General features: G+C 71.7%; 6 protein-coding genes across 6 annotated transcripts; 4 read left to right on the top strand and 2 right to left on the bottom strand.

Moving 5' to 3' along the window:
• Window positions 1-1,127: 1,127 nt before the first annotated feature.
• PDE4 (hypothetical protein) lies at window positions 1,128-2,030 on the bottom strand (the record flags this gene model as incomplete). Its single annotated transcript, XM_009038312.1, has 1 exon — window positions 1,128-2,030. A coding segment is annotated over one exon (903 nt), but the record flags the coding sequence as incomplete, so codon positions are not given.
• Window positions 2,031-3,739: 1,709 nt separating this feature from the next.
• On the top strand, window positions 3,740-5,158 carry AURANDRAFT_63903 (hypothetical protein; the record flags this gene model as incomplete). The annotated part of the gene is made up of 1 exon (XM_009038498.1): window positions 3,740-5,158. One exon carries the CDS (start codon window positions 3,740-3,742, stop codon window positions 5,156-5,158), a length of 1,419 nt encoding a protein of 472 aa, XP_009036746.1.
• Window positions 5,159-5,833: 675 nt separating this feature from the next.
• Window positions 5,834-8,982, top strand: AURANDRAFT_63902 (hypothetical protein; the record flags this gene model as incomplete). Its single annotated transcript, XM_009038499.1, has 2 exons — window positions 5,834-6,921; window positions 7,122-8,982. The coding sequence occupies 2 exons, from the start codon at window positions 5,834-5,836 to the stop codon at window positions 8,980-8,982; spliced, it is 2,949 nt and encodes a 982-aa protein (XP_009036747.1).
• Window positions 8,983-16,755: 7,773 nt separating this feature from the next.
• AURANDRAFT_8994 (hypothetical protein) lies at window positions 16,756-17,022 on the top strand (the record flags this gene model as incomplete). Its single annotated transcript, XM_009038500.1, has 1 exon — window positions 16,756-17,022. A coding segment is annotated over one exon (267 nt), but the record flags the coding sequence as incomplete, so codon positions are not given.
• A 1,025-nt stretch (window positions 17,023-18,047) lies between these two features.
• Window positions 18,048-19,789, top strand: AURANDRAFT_25681 (hypothetical protein; the record flags this gene model as incomplete). The annotated part of the gene is made up of 5 exons (XM_009038501.1): window positions 18,048-18,608; window positions 18,663-18,764; window positions 18,876-18,977; window positions 19,184-19,276; window positions 19,355-19,789. 5 exons carry the CDS (start codon window positions 18,048-18,050, stop codon window positions 19,787-19,789), a joined length of 1,293 nt encoding a protein of 430 aa, XP_009036749.1.
• Window positions 19,790-19,839: 50 nt separating this feature from the next.
• AURANDRAFT_58986 (hypothetical protein) lies at window positions 19,840-21,475 on the bottom strand (the record flags this gene model as incomplete). Its single annotated transcript, XM_009038311.1, has 2 exons — window positions 19,840-21,381; window positions 21,404-21,475. 2 exons carry the CDS (start codon window positions 21,473-21,475, stop codon window positions 19,840-19,842), a joined length of 1,614 nt encoding a protein of 537 aa, XP_009036559.1.
• Window positions 21,476-21,549: the final 74 nt, after the last annotated feature.

Below are 21,549 nucleotides of genomic sequence, written 5' to 3'. Positions count from 1 at the left end.
CCGTCGACGGCCAGAAGCCGGATGTCGCGTAGCACCAGGGGATGGCTAAAATGCCCGGCCCGATGATCGTGTTCACGAAGAGCACGAAGGAGCCCATCCAGCCGATCTTGCACGACGCGCAGGGCGTCGTGCAGATGAGGCGCGTCGGCGTGTAGGCGACGATGACGTTCCCGTCCTTGTCCTCGACGGGCGGGTGCGGCGTCGCGACGTGGCCGCCGGACACGCGCAGGCCCGGGCCCGCGCCGGCGTCGGGACCGCCGGCGAGGGCGCTCGGCAGCAGGCCCTGCTCCTCGGGCGCCGTGTGCTCCATCGCGCTCGCCGGGGCAGCCCGCCTACGGCTTCATCGGGGCAGCCCGCGCCGGCGTCGTCAGCCCTTCGGGATATCGATGAGGTGCGACAAAAACTGCACCTTTACGGTACTTTCGGGTGAACATTAGCGCGGGGGCAAGCTCTCTCAGCCGATGGCTTTGCCGAGCTATTTCAATCTCGAGTGGCGGCTCGACGTCGAGGTGCGCGTTGTTTCACCATCGCGAGCCGGTCCGACGCCCCCGGAGCGTAGGTCGCGCGGCGGTCCATCCACCAGGTCGCCGACCCGACCTTCGTCCTCAAGCTCGACACCCTGGCGCCCGGTGCGCCCCGCGCCGTGCCCCAGCCGCGCGCGCGCGCGACGGCCCCGCGCTCCCGCAGGCGCGAGCGCGACGGACGAGAAGAAGAAGTCGTCCGTCGTCTTCGAGGCCGACAGCGCGACGATGCAGCACCTCGAGACGCAGCTCGCCGCCGCCGTCGCGGAGCTCGACCGGCCCCAGACGAGCCGCACGATGAAGTACATCCGATGAGGAGGTAGACACCACCCTCTAAATTCCGTCGTATATAAGCACGCTCCGTCGCCGCGGAGCGGGGGTCGGGGGCGCGCGCGCGGGGGCGCTCCCCGCGCGCGCGGGTCGCGGGGGACCGGGGCGCGCGGGGCCCTCAGGACCCGCTCTTGCCCTCGGCCTCCTTCATCTCCTGGGCGACGGAGGCCTCCTCGGCCCGGTCGGCCCAGAGCTCGCGGTTCCGCTTGCAGTTCGCCTCGAGGTCCGCGAGCTCCGGGAAGAGCTTGACGACGACCTGGGCAGGACAAGGGTGATTCAACGTCGCTTCAACGTGAGCGTTCCGCGCGCGTGCGTTCCAAGAAAAGCATTCACGCTTCGAGACCGTTCCGAGAGATGATCGCTCGTCCAAAAGTCAGCCGAAACGAGTGGAAAGCGGCCGAGATATGAGCCTTTGAAGTTGGGAATTTCGCTCTCTTGTCCTGCCCTGACGACGACGGTGATGAGGGGCCCGACGACGTAGTCGATGAAGGCGACCTGGGACATGGCGACGTCGACCTCCGTGCTGAGTTTGGCCATGAAGGGCGACACGGGCAGGCCCATCTTCGACTCCTTGGCCGCCTGGTTCTGGAACTCCTCGACGATCTTGTAGCCCCACTTCTTCGCCGTGTCGTAGGACGGCAACGCCTGGCCCGCCATGTCGCCGAGGTGGATGATCGTGTCCATGTAGAACTGGCGCCGCTCGTGCGTCGGCGACTCGTCGTCGACGATCTTCCCCGAGGCCTGGCGGTCCACGAAGCGCCGCAGCTCGTCGACGTGCTTGCCGTGGCCGCTCATGTCCGTGGCCAGGATGCAGGAGATGACGACCTTGCGCAGCTCCTTCCTCGCGTCGGTCGCGATGGACGCCAGGAAGTCGAGCTCGGGCCTCCGGAGCAACACCCCGAACGTGTAGGCCGCGTGGTGGTTCTCGAGCACGGACACGTCGTTGTAGAGCAGCGCCTTGTCGCTGCTCGAGTTCACCTCGAAGTCGTTGTTCCAGCCCGGGTGGTCGATGTCGTGGCAGAGCGCGGCGACCTTGAGCGACAGGATGTCGAGCGACGTGAGCCCCTTGGCGCGCCGCGTGTGGCAGAGCGCGACGAAGCTCAGGTGGAGCACGGCGACGCCGTGGCGGAAGTTGTGGTAGGGGTTGTCGTTGTAGGCGTCGCCGACCGCGCGGATGAACGCCTGGAACTTGCGCTCGTCGCAGTCGTGGCGCGACAGCGACGCGTGGTGCGCGAAGACGACCTGCGTGGAAATCAAATCTTCAAGTCGACTTCAATGTGCGCGTAAACGAAGGATTTGGACCGAAATCTTTCGCTCTGCTTCGAGAACTCGACGAGAGCGATCAATGCGTCCAAAGATCGACCGAATCGACTTCGATTTGGCCGAGCTAGAGAATTTCAAAGTTTGGTCGGGACGTCCCGAACCAGTGTTTGATTTCCACACAGAAGACGACCGTGATCGCCTGGTAGAGCGACTGCTCGGAGACGGCGAGCGCGTCCCACTCCAACGTCGCGATGACCCGGTCGTCGGCGTCCAAACCCTCGCCGTGGTACCGCGCGGACTGCACCGCGTCGACGGTGCCGCGCCGCGCGGCCGCGGACGTGAACTGCTGCAGGTACCCAAACTCCGAGTCCGTCGCCGCCGCGCGCTGCTTGAAGGCCTCCTCCGCCGCCGCGCGCCGCAGCGGGCCCCGCAGCTCGTCGCAGATGGTCTTCAGGATGAAGACGTCCTCCTCGTCGAAGCCCCGGTCGTCCTCCTTGTTCAGCGCCTCGATCACCGAAACCGTGACGCCCGCGTCGAGCACGGGCGCGCACAAAATGGACCGCGTGGAGAAGCCCGTGAGCTTGTCCGTCTGCACGTCGAAGCGCGCGTCGTTGTACGCGTCCTTGACGTTGATGAGCTCGTGGCTCTCGCCGACGATGCCTGGGCAGGACAAGGGTGATTCAAGTTCGCTTCAACGTGAGCGTTCCGCGCGCGCGCGTTCCGGGAAAAGCATCCACGCTTCGAGACCGTTCCGAGAGATGATCGCTCGTCCAAAAATCAGCCGAAACGAGTGGAAACTGGCCGAGATAGGAGCCTTTGAAGTTGGGCATGTCGCACCCTTGTCCCGCCCTGGACGATGCCCGCGATGCCCTTGCCCATGGGCAGCACGATGTCGTGGCTCGTGCCGTCGCTCCGCGTGCCCAGCGGGTTCGCGGCGATGAGCACGTTGCGCGCGGCGTCGACGAAGAACATGGTCACGTGCTCGCACTCCATGATGTCCTTCGCGACGGAGAGCAGGTTCGTCACGAGCTGGCGGCCCTGGCTGTCGGCCTCGTGGACGGCCTTCATGACCTGGAACAGCGCCGCCGCCTTGCGCCGCTCGCGCCGCTCCGCCTACGATTTTTTGGTCGCGCGTGACCGCGCCGCGCGGGGCAGCCCCCGGACCGGAAGCGCGCGCGCGCGCCGGCCGCGCGGCGCGGCGGGTCGCCGCGCGCGCGCGCGCGGCCGCCGCGCGCGCCCGCGCGGCCGCCGCGCCGCCGCGCGGGACCGGCGCGCCGCGGCCCGGCCCCCGGGCGCGCGCGGCCGTTCGGACGCCGGCGCGCGCGTCGGCCACGTGCCGCAGCTCCTCGAGGTCCATGCCGGCGAGCTTCGCCATGCCCCGCGTTTTTAGGGCGCCGTCCATCCTTTGCGTCGGCGCCTTGTCGGGCACGGAGAGCAGGGACTCCGTCTGGCCCTGCTGCTCGGTCATACGACGGAGGGAGCCAACGCGGAGGCTTTTGGAGAGCTCGATGCCATCCACTCTAAAAGATGAGCCGTTTTTGTTGGACTTCAACCTGGTAGCTCTTGAAATTATCCGGCACGAATGCGCGGCGGCTGCCCGCCGGCGTTGACACACGACAGCAATGATGGCCGCCCTCCTCTCCGCCGTCGCGCTGGTGGCGTCGGTCTGCGTCGGGCAGGACGCCGCGACCGCGGCGCGCCTGCCGCTCGCCCCGCCGCGCGCCGTCGACGCCGTCGAGCTCGCGGCGGCCCTCGGCGCCGCCGCGGGCGTGCGCGGCGACGCGCGCGGCGGCCGCGTCGGCGTCACGCGCGCCGAGACCGCGGACGGCGCGCGCGAGTTCTGGGTCGCGGCGCCCCTCGACGGCGGCGGCCGGCGCGTCCACGGCGCGACGGTGGGCGGCATGGTCTGGGCGTCGGGCGGCTACGCGCTCGTCGAGTCCGCGCTCCTCGCGGCGGTGCTCGCGGAGGTCGACTCGGCCGTCGTCGTCGACGTCGGCGCGCACTGCGGCTACTTCTCGCTCTTAGCCGCCACCGGCGGCGCGCGCGCGGTCGCGCTCGAGCCCAACGCGGAGCACCACCCCCTGCTGCGCCTCGGCGCGGCGCTCAACGGCGTCGGCGACGACGCCATCGCCCTCTTCGGCGCGCCGGCCGCGGACGTCGCGGAGGTCGCCTACGACGGCTGGTCGACGGACGACGCGGGCCGCCCGGGCTTCAACGCGTCCGCGTCGACGCCGCGGCGCGCCGTGCGGTGCGACGACGCCGTCGAGGCCGCGGAGGCCGGCTGGGGCGCGCCGGTGCGGCCCATCGCGTGGCTCAAGGTCGACGTCGAGGGCCAGGAGCTCGCGGCGCTCCGGTCCGCGGCGCGGCTCCTCGACCGCCCTCCGGGCCTCCGGCCGGGCGTCGTCTGGGTCGAGCTGAGCTGGCTCGACGGCGACGCCGCGAGCCTCGGCGCCGCGGCGGCGACCGTCGCGCTCCTCGTGCGCCGGGGCTACGACGTCCGCGCGGCGCGCGAGGGCGGCATCGCCTGGGACTGCGCGGAGAGCGCGCACGACTGCGACGACCCGCCGCGCGACGCGCGCGGCGAGGGCTGGCTCGACGTCGTCGACATCGAGCGCGGCTACGAGGCCGAGGGCGCGCGGCGGCTCCTCGAGGCCGCGGGCTACTGCGACCGCCGCGAGGCGTCCACCGCGCGCGGCGGCTGCCAGCTCGAGGTCGCCGCCGTCGCCGTCGAGTTCACGGCCGCGTTCTCGAACGCCGTCGTCCCCAGGGCCGCGGCGGCGATGAACGCGCGGCAGGCGCGGGCCGCCGGCGGCGAGGCCGCGGACTTCTCCATGTACGTCGCCGTCGGCGAGGAGGCCCACCAGGTCCTCTTCAGCGCGGCGGCGACGGACGACGAGATCCGCGACTTCTTCCACGCGGACGTCTGCGCCGCGGGCACGCGCGCCGTGTCCCGCGAGCTCTGCGACGCGTCCTGCGACGCGACCCTCGCGGAGCTGCGCGAGAAGCGGGCGCGGCGGCGGCGGCGCGCGGCCGAGGCGTCGTAACGCGAATCGCAACCGTCATCTTTAGACGCCGCGGGCCGGGGCGCGCGCCGCGGGAACGAGGGGTCGGCGGTCGAGATGTTCATTATCTGCGGGATGTAGTGGATTAACTGCGAGAGGGCGGAAAGCGATGGGGTCCGGCGCGGGCGAAAGGGGGCGAAGGGGGGCGCGGGCGGGACGGGCGCGCACCGGGACGAGGCGACGAGGAGGGGGACCACTCACGTGCCGTCGTCCTCGTCGTCGAAGCCGGCGGCGACGACGGCGCCCTCCGTCGCGGCGACGACGCACCGCGCCGCGGACGGGATCGCGGCGGCCGGCGCCGCGGCGGCCGGCGCGTCTCGTCGTCGCGACGACTCGCTCGCGGGGCGGCGCGCGGCGGCGTCGGGGGCCAGGGCGACCGCTGTCCGTCGCAGGTGTGTTCTCCGCGCCGTTCGTGTTGTCTGGAGCGCGAGGCGCATGGTCGAAGCGGTGCGCATGATGGTGTCGCGGTCGGCGGCGGAGGTGGTGCCCGAGGCTGAGGAGAACGTCAACATCCCGATCGCTGCCAAGGTGATGTTTGAGCAGTAGATGCTGCCCCTAAAAAACTACCCGCGCTCTCGATAACGATGAGCTAGCACGACGTGCCAAGAACCGCGCGTGTCGTGCGGCGAGCGCACGCGTTGCAGGAACTTTAGAGCCATGGGCCGCGCGTCGCGCGACGGCTCCATGGCGTCGTCCGAGGACCAGGGCAGCCTCTCGGGCGCCGCGAGCGTCGACGCGACCGTCGACAGCGCCATCACGGGCGCGACGTCCGAGGTCGTGCGCCACTTCAACTTCGAGGACCAGGACCACGAGCGGGCGACGTCCGCCGGGGGCAAGTTCAACTTCGAGGAGACCATCGGCGCCGCGGACTACCGCTTTACCGGGGACATGTCGATGTACAACGACCGGAACATGCGGACGCGGCGGCGGCTCCGCAAGGAGCCCAAGATCCGCGCCTGGCTCATGACCTTCTTCAACACCTTCGCCGTGGACCGCCTCAAGCGCCAGCACATGTACGACTTCGAGATGTGCTGCTGCAAGGCCATCTTCGCGTCGTCGGCGTTTTCCATGGACGAGGCCGTCGAGGCCGTCGAGGCGGACCTCGAGCACGACTTCCACCACGAGATGACGGCCGAGGACTTTTCCGATTCCCTCTTCGAGACCGTGGACATGTGGACGGCGTCCGTGGACATCGACGAGTACGTGGAATTCCTGCGGTGCCTGTACCTGCGGATCACGTACGAGGACGACCACGGCACGCGCAAGTTCCGCGACGTCGAGGACGTCGTCGCCCTCGACATGCGCGACAAGCGGAGCGAGGTGCCCCTGGGCGACATGCCGCCGGACACGGACGACAAGGTCAAGCTCGCGAAGCTCTGCCGGCGCATGACGAAGCGCCACGACGACTCGGACAGCGACGCGCGCGAGGACAGCGACGACGGCGACGACGCGGAGCACCGCGACTCCTTCCGCGCCGAGCCGGCGCCGCCGCCCCTGCGGCGCCGCAACTCCGTCCAGCGGCCGTCGCGCCGCGCGTCCGTGTCGTCCATCCACCTCAAGCACCGCCACAGCGACCGCGGCGCGCATTTGGAGAAGCTCGCGGACGCGATCAAGTCGCCGGCGGCCGCGCGGCCGCCGCGGTCCGCGACGCGCGGGGACCGCACGCCGAGGAGCCGCGAGCGGAGCCCGGAGCCCCGGCGCACGCAGCCGCCGCCGCGCGAGAACCGGAAGACGGACTACGAACTGTACGGGACCGGGGCGGGAACAGGGCGATTCAAGCTCGCTTCAACATGGGCGTTCCGCGCAGGATCGTTCCGGAAAAAGGATCCACGCCTCGAGGGCGCTCCGAGAGATCATCGCCCGTCCAAAAATGAGCCGAAACGAGGGGAAACTGACCGAGAGAGGAGCCTCCCAAGTTGGGAATGTCGCACGCTTTTCCCGCCAGGTACGGCACGGACGCGTACGACGACGGCCGCGGCACCGTCGACGCGCGCGCCGGCGGCGCCTTCGTCGTGCGCGCCGTCGACGACGACGGCGGCGATGCGGGCTACGACGGCGAGCCGGAGACGCCGCGCGCGACGAAGGCCGCCGCGCCGCGGCCGCCGCCCAAACCGAAGCGGAAGAAGGAGCCCGCGCGGAAGCTCCAGACCTTCTCCAAGGTCGTGTCGCGCATCGACACGGGCCAGTCGCCCAAGGTCAACCCGAAGCGCCGGATCGAGCAGCAGAAGAAATTGGCGGGCAAGACGCCGGGCGACGGCGTGCTCAGCTCCGGCGACGACGCCGCGCGCGTCCCGGACGAGCCCCCGAAGCGCACGATCCAGGACCAGCGCGCCGAGGAGGCCGAGCGGAAGAAGGCGCAGCTCCGCGAGCGCAAGGCCGCCGACGAGGCGCGCAGGAAGCGCCTCAAAGCCGAGGGCCCCGCGCCCGGGTCGCGCGCGGCCGTCGCCGCGATTCGCCAAAGGCACGCGGCGCCCAGGGCGTCGCCCTGGGTCATCGCCGACGACGACGGTTCGAGCGTCCAGTCCTCCGTGACCGCGTCGACCCAGTCGACCATGCGGCCCAAGCCCCTGCCGACGGGCCGCGCGTCGGCGCGGGCGATCAAGAGCCACCACCCGCCGCGGACGGGCTCGCCGAAGAAGGCGCCGCGGCCGTCCTTCGGGTCCGCCATGCGCGAGAAGAAGCAGGCGCGCTTCGACCCGACGCCGGCGCAGGGGTCCGCGCTCCCGCCGCGGCGGCCCGTGGACCACGTGCCGCCGCGGACGCCGCGGTCGACGCCGGGCACGCCGCGGAGCCGCGGCTCGCGCCGGGGCACGCCGGCGGACGCCGAGGACCGCGCGCGCGGGGGCCTCGGGGACGTCGAGCCCGGCGACGGCGAGCTCAACGCCTACGCGCCGTCGGTGCACGACTACCCCTTGGAGCACGCGGAGCTCGTGCCCCACCCGGCCTACATCACGCAGCCGGGCCTCGCCGACGCGCTCGAGGAGGCGCTCGGCAGCATGTACGAGCCCGCGCGCGGCGGCGACGACTACGCCGAGGCGCCGCACCAGCACGCCATGCCCACGGATCCGCACGTCGCGTCCGCGACGACGCTCGCGCCGCGGCTGCCGCCCGCGGGGGCGTCGACGGCGTCCCTGGGCAAGGCCCTGAAGCTCGAAAACGAAGAGCGGCGCACGCTCCAGGACTGGATGGCCGAGAACGCGCCGCCCGAGGAGATCGAGCGCATCATCAAGAAATTGGCGAACGAGCCGGAGCAGCCGCTGCCGTCCTTCGCCCAGCTCTACGCGCCGCGCATGCTCCGCGCGTCCGTGCGGCGCCTCACGGGCTCGGGCGACGGCGCGCTGCCGCCCCTCTTCGGCGGCGACCAGCCCGCGCCGCGGCGGAGCCGCCGCGGCGCGCGGATCCGCGACGCGCTGCCGCGCGCGACGCGCGCGGCCGACGGCGACGCGCCGCGGCCGTTGCCGACGCTGCACACGGCCCTCGACGACCCGGCGTCGCCCTACAACCTGCCGCACAAGCCGGGCACGTCGAACCAGGGCCACCGCGACGAGCTCCGGCCGCCGACGTCGACGGAGACGGACCTCTTCAAGTCCGGGCTCCCGCCGGAGCTCGAGCCCCTGCCGCGCATCCGGCGGCCCGAGCGGAAGCACCGCTTCCGCCGGCCCAAGTTCCTGCCCGTCGTCGCCAAGGAGCCCAAGCCCAAGACGACGCGGCGGCCGCTCGCCTACACGGGCACGTCCATCGCGGACCTCATGCGCATGCCGAGCCTCGTCGCGCCCCAGTTCGAGTTCTTCAGCCCCCACTTCTAAGATTCAAGTCGTGTTGTTCTTTTTCGACGGGGGTCCCGAAGTTTTACACTTCACCTTGGGTGGTGGTGCTGACGGCCCCACGGGCCGGCCGCACGTCAGGATGAAATAGACAGATGGATAGTCGCGACGAGCACGAGCGTGCCGATCATCGCAGATGGTTTGGTCGACGGGCTTGCGCTGAGGGCGCATGATCCGTCGCCACCGCCGGACGCGAGGAAGGCTGGCGCAGAAGCAGCTGTCGGAGCCGACGTTTCGCATGATCCCCATACGATGACGTCACCGCCGGACACGAGGAAGGGACAGGGTCCAAACGGAGAGCACCCTCCCGGCTCGCACCAGAGGTGGTCGATTTCGAATTTCACTTCATCCGGGTTCTCGTCCTCGCTGACGCTCGCGAGGTAGCAGCCGTCGCTGAGGCAGAGCTGCTCCGTCGCCTTACCGGGACCGTCGAGCGACCCCGTGAACACGGCTATGCCGTCTCTGGCGTCGCTTACGTTCATCGACGCCCCTTGCCACCCATCGCCGTGTCCGCGCGGTCCACCGGTGTCGGACATCACGATGGTGATGCACTCCTCTGCGCCGACGAAGACGAAACTGCGCACAAGGAAGGGCAGGAAAGGATGCGTGATCTTCATGGTCGTAGTGTGTCACGGGCCCTCACGGGCTTGTGATGTCGTTGCTTGCTGTCGCGCGAGCTGCGGGTTTGGCTGAGATCATTACACGCTGGAATGCTGGGTTCTAAGTTCAGCGTACACTTCAATAACCAAAAAATCAATCGCGATGGGGCTGGTTCCGCCAACTACTGCCACCTAGCAAGCCCATGAAGGCTGCCATCTTGCTGCTGGCCGCGGCGCGCGTCTCCGCGGAGGACGCGGCGACGTCGGCGCCGAGTATGGCGCCGCTGACCTTCGTCGTCGCCGGCGTCGCGGACCTGCGCGGCGCCGTCGAGAACGCGACGGCGGGCGGCCCCTGCCACGACGTCTTCCTCCAGGGCGACGTGACGCTGGGCCCGAGCGACGGCACGATGGTCGTCGCCGCCGGCGCCTGCGTGTCCGTCGTCGGCGACTACGCCCGGGGGGGCAGCGTCTTCGAGTGCGCCGGGTCCGGCGCGGCCGCGGGCGTCTTCTTCGCCGACGCGGGCGCGACGGCGTCCTTCGCCTACGTCGAGATCCGCGACAACGTCGCCACGGCGTCGCGCGGCGGCGGCGGCATCTTCGGCGCGGGCGCGGCGTCGCTGACCGTCGCGAACAGCAAGTTCGTGGACCTCTGGCAGCCCGCGTCGAACGGCGGGTCCATCGCCTGCGTCCAGTGCGTCGCCGTCGTCGTCGCGGGCTGCGAGTTCGTCGGGTCCTACTCCTTCGCCGGCGGCGGCTCGCTGGCCGTCGTCGTCTTCGGGTCCCTCGCAGGGCAGGACAAGAGTGCGAAATTCCCAACTTCAAAGGCTCCTTTCTCGGCCGTTTTCCACTCGTTTCGGCTGATTTTTGGACGAGCGATCATCTCTCGGAACGGTCTCGAAGCGTGGATGCTTTTCTCGGAACGCGCGCGCGCGGAACACTCACGTTGAAGCGACGTTGAATCTCTCTTGTCCTGCCCAGGTCCCTCGCGGTCAGCGACTGCGTCTTCGAGAACTCGACCGCGGGCAACGGCGGCGGCGCGATCGCCGCGGCCTACGGCGGCGCCTTCGTCGCGGCGCGCGTCACGATCCGCGGGAGCTCGTCGGGCCTCCGCGCGGGCGCCGTCGCGACGCTGAGCGTCCAGGCGGTCCGGTGGTCCGAGGTCGTCGTCGAGCGCGCGGCCGTCGACGGCTACGCCGTCGTCTTCGTCTCGAGCGTCGCGTCGCTGGCCGTGACCGATTCCGTCGTGCGCGGCGCGACGGCGACGGGCGCCTGCGCGGGCTTCTACGTGTCCACGGCGGCGGCGACCTTCGACAACGTCACCGTCGCCCGCGCCGTTTCCGGCGGCGACGGCGCGGCGCTCTACGTCGCCGAGCAGTCGACGGCCGTCGTCGCGCGGTCGCGCTTCGCGGACAACGCCGCGCTGGGCAGCGGCGGCGCCGTCGCCGTCGTCAACTCGGAGCTCCGCGTCGCGTCGTCGGCGCTCGCGGGCAACGCGGCCGGCGGTTTCGGCGGAGCGGCGTACGCCGTCGACGCCACCGCGGTCGCGGCGGGCGCCGCCCTCTTCGAAGGCAACGCGGCGGCGGCCGGCGGCGGCGCCATCTTCGGCCTGCGGTCCGCCGTCGTCGCGCGCGGCGCGACCTTCCTCGCCAACGACGGCGGCGCGGCGGGGAGCGGCGGCGCCGTCGCCGCGTCCGACGCCGATTCGTCCGTGCTCGCGTCGACGGGCTGCGTCTGGCACCGGGCAGGAAACAAAAAAATTCAACACGACTTCAAAATGAATGTATTCGAACAGTTTCGACGTACTTTTTTCACTGGCCAAGAAGAACTCGCCGAGAGAAAGCGATCCGTCCAAAAATCAGTCGAATCGACTTCGATGTGACCGAGCTCGAGAGGTTTGAAGTTTTGGCTGGACAGGGCGTTCCACTGGTTGTTTCCGGCACAGGTCTGGCACCGCCTCTCCTTCGAGGGGTTCAACCTCGACGAGGACGACGAGGTGACCTACGCCGGCTGCGCGCGCTTCGTCCTCTGGAGCGCGGCGGGCGGGCCCGGGGCCTACGTCGACGCGCGGGGCGCGCGGCTCGCGGCGCGCGCGGTCTTCGGCGCGGACTGGGATTTTTGTTTAGCGCCGGGCGCCTACGAGCTCCGGGCGGACGCGGCGACGGCGCGCACGGACCCGGCGGAGTGCGGCACGGGCGGGTTGACCGACTGGGACGGCGTCGACCCGGCGCCGGCGCTGACCGCGCGGCGCGCGGGCGAGGCGGCGCCGGTCCTGTCGCTCGAGCTCCGCGGGGGCGACGACGCGCGGCGCTACGTCGACGCCGCGCTCGTCGTCGACGACGACGGCGGCGGCGCGACGGTCTTCGCGGGCAACGCGGCGGGCGTCGGCGGCGCCGTCGCGGCGCTCGACGGCGCGTCCGTCGACGCCGTCGGCGTCTTCGTCGAGGGCAACGCCGCGACGACGACGAGCCACGGCATCGCCGGCGGCGGCGGCGTCTACGTCGACGCCCTGAGCCGCGCGTCGCTCACGAACTGCTCGCTCGCGGGCAACTCGGCGCCGCGCAGCGGCGGCCACGTCTTCACGAACCTCCTGAGCGAGCTCGACCTCATTCGCTGCGACCTCTCCGCGGGCGCCGCGCGCGACGGCGGCGCCCTGGCCCTCGCCGGCGTCGCCCGCGCGACCGTCGTCGCGTCGGCGCTGCGCGGCAACGCGGCGTCGCGCAACGGCGGCGCGGTCATCATGCAGAGCGCGGCCCAGGGCGACCGGACGTTCACGCTCGGGTCCTTCTCCGGCAACGCCGCGGGCGACGACGGCGGCGCGGTCTACGCCTGGGAGCTGACGGCGGCCTTCGCGGGCGTCGCCTTCGACGGCAACGAGGCGGCGGGCGACGGCGGCGCGCTGATCCTCGCGGGCATGGACGCGGCGGCGACGACGTTCGGCGCGGCGTGCGGCGTGACGTTGGAAGTCGCGGCGGACTGGCGCTTCACGACGGGCCGCAACGACTCGAACTACAGCCAGGCGTGCCCGCTCAACGACCGCGAGGCCGCGGCGACGATCACCTTCGGCACCTGCGACGAGACGCCGACGTCCTGCCTCTGGAGCGAGGACCCGGACGGCGGCGGCTGGGACTGCGGCGGCTGCGTCTGTCCGAACGACGGCGTCGGCGGCCTCGAGCTGCGCCGGGTCGACGGCAACGCGTCGACGTTCGTCGCCAAGGTGCCCCTCGTCGCGAACCAGCGCGGCTTCGTCGCGGACCTGTGCTTGGAAGACGGCACCTACCGCCTCGTCGCCGAGGACACGGTCCACGGCGAGGGCTGGTGGGGCGGCCAGTTCGAAGCGCTGCTCCGCGACGAGGTCTCGGGCGCGACGACCTACGCGGTGCCGCCGACGGCCGTGGCCCCGGGCGTCGGCGCGGCCGTGGACTTTGACGCGTCGTTTCGCAAGACGGCGACGTCCGCGACGGGGAACGTCGCCGCCGCGGGCGGCGGCGTCGCGTTCCTCGCGGACTCGGGCGTCGACCTGTCCGCGGTCGTCCTGGACGGCAACGGCGCGTCCTACGGCCCCGTGACGGCGACGCCCGCGGCGACGCTGGTCCTGGCGACGCCGGGCCCCTACGCGCTGTCGTCGGGCGACGCGCTCGCGTCGGGCGCCGCGCGGCTCTGCCTCCTCGACGCGCTGGGCAGCGTCGTCACGTCCGAGTCGTCGTCGCTGCTCGCCGTGTCGAGCGCGGACGAGCGCGTCGTCGTGTCGTCGAACCTCTTCCGCTTCGTCGAGGGCTGCGCGAGCCTCGACGGCCTCGTGGCGACGCGGCGCGCGGGCGCGACGGCCACTTTGAACGCGACGGCCTTCGTCGACGGCCTCGCGGGCGACGGCGTCGCCTTTGACGTCGTGTTCCGGGCCTGCGGCGAGGGCGAGATGGAGGTGGCGGCGCAGGACGCGGGGAACACGGTCTGCGTCGACTGCGCGCCGGACGAGTACTGGGACGCCGGGTCGTGCTACGCGTGCCGCGACGGCATGGCCTGCGGCGGCGCGGCCCTCGGGGACCGCCTCCTCGCGACGCTCGACGCGGAGCGCGGCTGGTGGCGGTCCGCGGCCACGGCGTCGGCGTTCTACCGCTGCGTCGGCGACCGCTGGTGCCCCGGCGGCGCGGGCGTCGGCGACGACCTCTGCCGCGACGGCCACGAGGGCCCGGGCTGCGCGTCCTGCGCGTACCCGACCTACTACTTCGACCGGTCGTCCCTCGTCTGCGAGCGGTGCCGCGCGGGCCAGGAGGCGCTCACCGTCGCCGTCTGCGTCGCCGCGCTCGCGGCCGCGGTCGCGGCGTTCGCCTACGGCGCGAAATACGCGAGCGACCACGCGGTGCAGCTCCAGTCGTCCGCGGTCTACCGCGGCGCGTCGAGCGAGCGCGTGCCCATCCTCTGGGCCGCGTTCCAGATCATCGCGTCCGTGGACCACACGCTCGACGTCAAGTTCCCGCGCGCCGTCGAGGACGCGCTCAAGTTCCTCAAGCTCTTCGAGCTCGAGTTCGGCCTCTTGCCCGCGAACTGCATCGTGAAATACAGCATCTACGAGAAGCTGCTCATGCAGACCGTCGCGCCCATCACCGTCGTGCTCCTCCTCGGCGCCGCGGCGCCGCTCCACGCGCGGCTCCGGCCGCGCGCGCGCGGCGTGCTCGGCCTCCACGCCTGGGCCGCGCTCTTCTGCCTCTTTGTGGTTTACCCGGCGACGTCGAACACGATCGCCGAGGTGCTGCGGCGCTGCGAGCGCTACGACGACGCCTGGAGCCACGGCTACGTCGCCGCGGACGTGTCGAAGCGCTGCGGCACGGCGACGAACGGCGTCTACCGCGCCTACGCGGGCGCCATGCTCGCGGTCGTCACCCTGGGCACGCCCGCGAGCTACTTCGCGATCCTCTTCCGCTACCGCGCGAAGATCTGCCCGCCGGCGAAGCGCGAGAACGCCGCGCGGCGCATCCGCGACGCGGACCCGGACCTGGAGGCCATCTCGTTCTTGTTTCGCAAGTACCGGCCGGCGATGCTCTACGGCGAGCCCTACGACATGGCGCGGCGCGTCGCGCTCATCGTCGCGGTGTCGTTCTGCGGCAAGGCGACGGGCGGGCTCCGCGCGTCCGCGGGCCTCTTCCTGAGCATGGCCTTCCTCATGGTCGGGCGGGACCTGAGCCTCTACAACGACCGGCTCACGAACGTGCTCAGCCACGCGGCGAACTGGGCCGTCTTCGTCGTCTTCGTCTCCGCGTTCCTCGTGAAGAACCGGCCCTTCGGCTACGAGAACCAGGAGCTCGCGGCGGTGCTCTTCGCCGTCATGGCCGTGCTGCTGGGGACCTTCGTGATCACGTTCCTGCGGGACCGCTCGCAGTCGAAGCTCAACGAGCTGAGGCTGCGGGAGATGGAGTTCCGGGAGATCGAGGGCAACCTCGACGTCGCGCAGCTCCGCGGAGACGTCTTACGATTACGGACGCGCTACGAGCCGGACCTGCTCACCCTCGAGCGCGACTCGCTAAAGCTCGTGCCGGACATGGCGCGCGCGAACGAGCAGCTCGGGAAGCAGCCGTCGACGCTCGCGGAGGTCGCGAGCCACCGCGGGTCCGTCGTCGAGCTGCTCGCGGACGCGGTCACGGCGCCCGCCGCCCGCCTCCGCAAGTCGCTCCTGCCGTCGCGGGCCGCGAGCGTCCGGGAGCCGACGATCTCCTTCACGACGGCGCGCTACCCGTGCTACGTCATCCCGCTGTCGCGGCTCCGAGACCTGGACGTCCTACCGACGCACGAGGCCGCGCTCGACGCGGGCCTCCTCGAGGTCCTCACGCCCAACGGCGCCGCGCCGAACTCCGCGTTCACCTACTTCATCTCCCAGAACTGGGAGACCTTCGGCGAGTCGCCGCACCCGGACAACGCGCGGCACACGAAGCTCCGGTGGCTCAAGAACATGCGGCGCCACATGCGCATCCCGGCCGCGGTCGACGAGGTCTGGATCTGGTGGGATCTGGTGTCCGTGCCCCAGGCGCGCGCGAACCGCAGGGAGCAGCTCAACGCGATCCACTCGCTCTGCTACTACGCCCAGCTCTGCAGCCGCTTCATCCCGCTGGTCCGCGACGAGCGCGCGTGGCTCGAGCTCTACGGCGAGTCGCTCAAGAACCCGGTGTTCCCGACGGCGGGCACGCTCGAGACCTACGCCGCGCGCGGCTGGTGCCGCCTCGAGATTTTAGCAGCGCTGGCCCCGAAGAAGTTCTCGACGGGCGCGTGGCGGCCGGGCCCGCGGAGCGTGCGCTTCCGCTACCACCACGACCCGCGCGACGCGGGCGTCGGCCCCGTGCTCTCGCCGGAGCTGCTCCGGGACCCGACGCGGGGCAACTTCACGGACCCGGCCGACGCGGACGTCGTCCGCCCCGTGCTCCGCCTCATCGCGGACCGCTACGCGGAGTACGCGCGGTCCGGCTCCGACGCGTGGGACGCGACGGTCGACGTCCACGCGCGGCCCGATTGGCTCAAGCGGATCGCCGGCGTCGACCCGGACGCGCGCGAGGCGACCTTCCTCGGCGACGTGCCCCGCTTCACGGAGAACGAGGACCAGTGGCGCGCGCGGGCCTGCAGCTCGCCGCCGCGCCTCGCGGGCGCACCGGCGACGGCGCCCGCGCGGCTCGACTGGCGCGGCGGCGGCGACGCCGCGGTCCGCGTCGACGACGGCGAGGAGGGCGGCTCCCTCCTCTGCGGCGACTTCTCCGCGCTCAACGCCGCGCTGACGACGCGGTAAGGACCGGGGTCGCCGCGCGGCGCGGCGGCGCAGGACTCGGTTCATTTCCCTGCACCTTGAACAGCAAGTTGCATGACTTCGGCGAGCTACTCAATTAGCTACTCCAAGCTCTCCGGCGCCACGCCCAGCGCCTGCACGCCGATGGACTACGCGGACATGGACAACGACGAGAAGAAGAAGGCGCGGCGCGCGGCGCGATTTGCCGCGGACGCACAACAACCGCCGCCGCCGCCACCAAAAAAAACCTTCGCCCACCCGGGGGGCAAGATGACGTCCAACAAGGAGGAGGCGACGCGCAAGTACCTCGCGCGCCGCGGCGATTCGCTCAACGCGGCGCAGCGCGCGGCGCTCGCCGGCGTCGCGCCGCCGGCCGCGGCCGGCGCCGACGGCGACCGCGCGGACAAGGTCTTCGTGGGCAACCTGCCCTTTTCGACGACGAGCGCCGGGCTCCGGGCCATGTTCGAGCGCTACGAGATCAAGGGCGCGAAGATCGTCGCGGACCGCGCGACGAACCGCAGCAAGGGCTTCGGCTTCGTGACCTTCGCGACCGAGGCCGACGCCGCGGCCGCGGTGCAGGCGTTCGCCGGCGTCTCCGTCGAAGGCCGGCCGCTGTCCGTGCGCTTCGCGACGCGGCGCGGCACGGGCAAGGTCGGGGGCGCCGCGGCGCCGTCGCTGGGCAAGGACGCGGGCTGGGGCTCCTGGGCGACGCCCGCGGCGACGGCCGCGGCGACGCCGCGGACGCAGCAGGCGGTGCCGGACGACCCGGACGAGCCCGCGGCGCCCATGGCCCACACGGCGCGCGCCGAGGCCGCGGGCGGCGACAGCCTGGACGCCGCCGAGGCCCTGTCGCCGCGGGCCGCCGCCGCGGCGCTCAACACGGAGAAGTGCGAGGACGCGTACGTCGAACCCGTGACCCTGTGGAAGATCGCCGTCGCGGCGGACGTCGCGGCCTGGGAGGCGGCGGGCGTGTTGCGCGGGTCCGACCTCGACGTCCGCGACGGCTTCCTCCACTTCTCCGACGCTAAACAGGTCAAGGTCGTCGCGGCGCTCTTTTTTAAGGGCGTTCCGGCGAAGCTCGCGCGCCTCGACGTCGACTTCGTGCCCGAGGGCGCCCGGTGGCACGACGGCGCCGCCGTGGCCGACGGCGCGCTCAAGGGGCGGTCGGGCTGCCACGTGCGCAAGCTCAAGGACGGCTGCCTCCACGTCCACGCGGACCCGGCGCTCCCGTTCCCGCTCTTCGACGTCTTCGACCTGCCCCTCGCCGCCGACGGCGAGAAACACGACTTCCCGCCGGAGTGCACCATGACCGAGGGGCCCAAGGAGCAGACCATCGGCGGCTTTAAGATCGCGTACTAGTCGTGGGCAGACGCGTACGCCTCAGCGCATCGACGAGCTTTGCTGAAGCCGTCGCTGAACTGAGCTCATGGGTTTGCCTCGACCTTCCAGGTGTCGAGCGCCGCCGGGATCACCGTCGAACGCTCCACGGCCCAGCGGACGCGGCCGGCAACGAACGCGTCGCGTCTCGACCGCTGCGCGTCGCCGCGTCGTCGACGACTCCGGTGCGCGCGCGCAACGCGCACGACATCATGCGCCGCCTGCTCCTGCTGGCCCTCGCCGCCGCGGATTTGACGCGCGGCGAGGCGCCGTCGTTCCTGCGGCGCACGGCGCTGTCCATGTGCGAGATGGCGCCGCGCGAGGGCGCCGTCGAGGACTGCCGCTGCGACTTCGAGACGGCCGACGACGCGACGAGCGAATTCTTCGGCCCGCTCCTGCGCGACCTCACGCGGCGGTCGTTCTTCCGCTACTTCAAGGTCGCCCTGGACCGGCCCTGCCCCTACTGGCCCGACGACGGCATGTGCGCGCGGCGCGAGTGCGCCGTCGAGAGCTGCGCGGACGACGAGGTGCCCGCGCCGTGGCTCGAGGAGGAGCGGAACCGGTCCGAGTGGCGCGGCAGAGGCGGCGGCGACGCCTTACCGGGCTTCCTCTGCGAGGCCGTCGACGCGGGCCCCGACGCGGCCGTGGACCGGTCCTTCGCGGCGACCGTCGACTGGTCCGAGAGCGGCGGCGACGAGGTCTGGATCGACCAGCCCGACGACGAAAGTGGCATGATCTACGTCGATCTCAAGGCGAACCCGGAGGGCCACACGGGCTACGACGGCGAGCCGGCGCGGCGCATCTGGCGCGCCATCTACGAGGAGAACTGCTTCGACCTCGACGAGGCGCCGTCGCCCAAGGAGCAGCTCGTGCTCGCGTGGCGCCGCGACGTCGTGAGAGATACGGGCGCCCCCTCGATACAGGGCCAGTGCCTCGAGCGCCGCGTGTTCTACAAGCTCGTGTCGGGCCTCCAGGCGTCGATCTCGACGCACATCGCGACGTCGGACTTTGGGTTCTGGGACGTCGTGCGGTCCGCGCCCGCGGACTTCCGGCGGCGGTCCTCGGCGTTTTTCGGCGCGTTCTTCGAGAAGTGCCTCCCGGGCGAGGACACGTGCGTCGCGGACGCGGCGCCGCAGTCGTCGCCCTTCGTCAACGACGCCCTTTTCGTGGACCGCGTCGGCGGCCACCGGGACCGCCTCGACAACCTCTACTTCGCGTACTTGTTCGTGCTCCGGGCGGTGACGCGCCGCGTGGAACTCAACCGCTGGTTTGGGACGTCCCGACCAAACTTTGAAATTCTCTCGCTCGGTCACATCGAAGTCGATTTGGCTGATTTTTGGACGGATCGATTGCTCTCGTCGAGTTCTCGAAGCGCGGCGGAAGTGTCAAAGCATTCGAATACGCGCACATTGGAATTCGGGTTGAAGATTTGATTTCCACCCAGGTGACGCGGGCCGGCGCGGAGCTCGTCGACTACGACTACGCGACGGGCGACGCGGCCGACGACGCTATGACCGCGGCGCTCGTGCGGCGGCTCGTGGCGTCGGAGGCGGCGCCGCTCGACGCGCGCGGCGACTGCGCGGCGGCGGACGCCGCGCGCGCGGCCTTTGACGAGACGCTCCTGTTCGCGGCGCCCGAGGACGCGCGCATGTCGCCGCTGGAGCGCGCGCTCGCGCGCGAGCACGTCGACGAGCTCCGGGGCCAGTTCCTGTCGCGCTTCCGCAACGTGTCGCAGATCATGGACTGCGTGACCTGCGAGCGGTGCCGGCTCTGGGGGAAGCTGCAGATCCTGGGCCTCGGCACGGCGCTCAAGATCCTGCTCGCGGACGGCGACGCCTTCGGGCTCGGCGTGCTCCAGCGCAACGAGGTCGTCGCGCTCGTGAACACGCTCGCGCAGCTCGCCAAGTCCGTCGACTCGATCCGCGCGTGGCAGAAGCGCGACGTCCGCCGCGCGACGGCGAAGATGGCCGCGCTCGCCGGCCTCGGGCTTGTCGTCTCCGCGGTGTTCGCGCGGCTCGCCTGGCGCCGCGCGCGGCCGAAGGCGGACTAACACGTCTTTACTTTACTTTGAACGAGCACAACACAACAGCACATGGGGGGTCAGGCGTCGGCCATCTGCCGCTTGAAGTCGGCCTGCGCGTCGCTCAGCCGGCGGAAGACGTCGTACTTCGCGTCGTGGAAGGTCCGGAGCTTCGGGTCCGGCGCGACGACGTCGGCGGCGCGCGTCATGGCGGCCATGGCCGCGAGGAGCGTCGGGTGCGCGTTCGCCGCCGTCGCCGCGAGCGCCGCGGCGCCCAGCAGCACGGCCTCGGCCTCCTCCGGCAGCGACACGGGCACGTCGAGCGCGTCGGCGAGCGCGCGCACGTAGAGGGCGTTCCGCGCCATGCCGCCCGTCACGACGGCGGCGGCGCAGGGCGCGTGGCCCGAGGCCTCCAACACTTCCAGCACGTGGCGCGTCTGGTAGGCCAACGCGAGCACGGTGGCCAGATACACGACGGCCAGGTTGTCGAGCGTCGGATCGAGCTTCAGACCGACGACGCTCCCTGCCCGGGACGGGTCCGCCAGGGGCGCCCGGTTGCCGCGGAAGTCCGGGTCCACGTGGACGTGCCGCGCGAGCTCGAAGACCGCGACGCCCCGCTCGCGCGCGAGCGCGTCGAGCCGCGAATTCAACAAGTCGTAGACCTCGCCCGGCGGGCAGTCCACGGGCCTGCCGGCGTGCGACGCGACGACGTGGTCCAGGAGCATGCCCGCGGCGCTCTGGCCGCCCTCGCTGAGCCACGTGCCCGGCACCATCGCGCCCGCGTAGGGCCCCCAGACGCCCGGCGCGTAGACGGCCTCGCGGCTCGTGGCCATGATGCAGCACGACGTGCCCGCGATGATGGCCACGGTCCGCTCCGGCGGCTCGCCCGACGCCGCGAGGGACCCGACGCCGCCCGCGTGCGCGTCGATCATGCCCGACGCGACGGCGACGGACCGCGGCAGCCCGAGGTCGCGCGCCGCCGCGGCCGTCAGCCCGTTGCCCACGGCCGCCCCCGGCGCCGCGAAGGCCCCGCCGATGTCGCAGGACCGCCGGAGGTCCGCGAGGCCGCACACCGCCAGGAACGAGTCGTCCCAGTGCTTTTTCGGGTGCCAGTTCCATTTGCAGACGACGGTGCACGTCGACCGCGTGCCGTCGCCCGACGCGCGCCAGCTCAGGTAGTCCGCGAGGTCGAAGAGGCGGCAGCCCGGCGCGACGCACTCGGGCTTGTGCTTCTTCAGCCAGGCGATCTTCGGCATCTCCATCTCGGGGCTGATGACGCCGCCGACGCATTGTAAAGCGCCGTGGCCCGACGCCGTGATCGCCGCGGCCTCCGCCGTCGCGCGGTGGTCCATCCACACGACGACGTTCCGCACGTCGTCGCCCGCGACGACGGGCTCGTCGGCGACGGACACGGCCGCGCCCGCGCCGTCGACGACGACCAGGGAACAGGTGGCGTCGAAGCCCAAACCCACGACGGCCTCCGCGGGGCACCCGGCCTTGGACACGGCCTCGCGCACGCTCAGGCAGACGGCGCGCCAGATGTCGTCGCCGCTCTGCTCGACGAAGTCGCCCTCGCCGTAGGTCCACGTGCGGATCGCCGCGGACGCCGTCGCCAGGCGCGACTCCATAGCCCGCGTCGAAGACGCCCGCGCGCGCGGAGCCCGTGCCGACGTCGACGCCGACGACGACGCGCCGCGGCGTGAAGCAGTTGAACATGGGGCCTGCGGGGGACCGCGGCGCGCGCGCGCGCGGCGCGCGGCGTTTTTTCGAGCGTCGTCTCTCGGCCGGGC

This window comes from Aureococcus anophagefferens (genome assembly GCF_000186865.1).
Source record: "Aureococcus anophagefferens unplaced genomic scaffold AURANscaffold_8, whole genome shotgun sequence".
Lineage (NCBI taxonomy): Eukaryota > Pelagophyceae > Pelagomonadales > Pelagomonadaceae > Aureococcus > Aureococcus anophagefferens.
The sequence above is the reverse complement of the archived record's forward strand: the minus strand, read 5'-3'. Positions and strand labels throughout refer to the sequence as shown.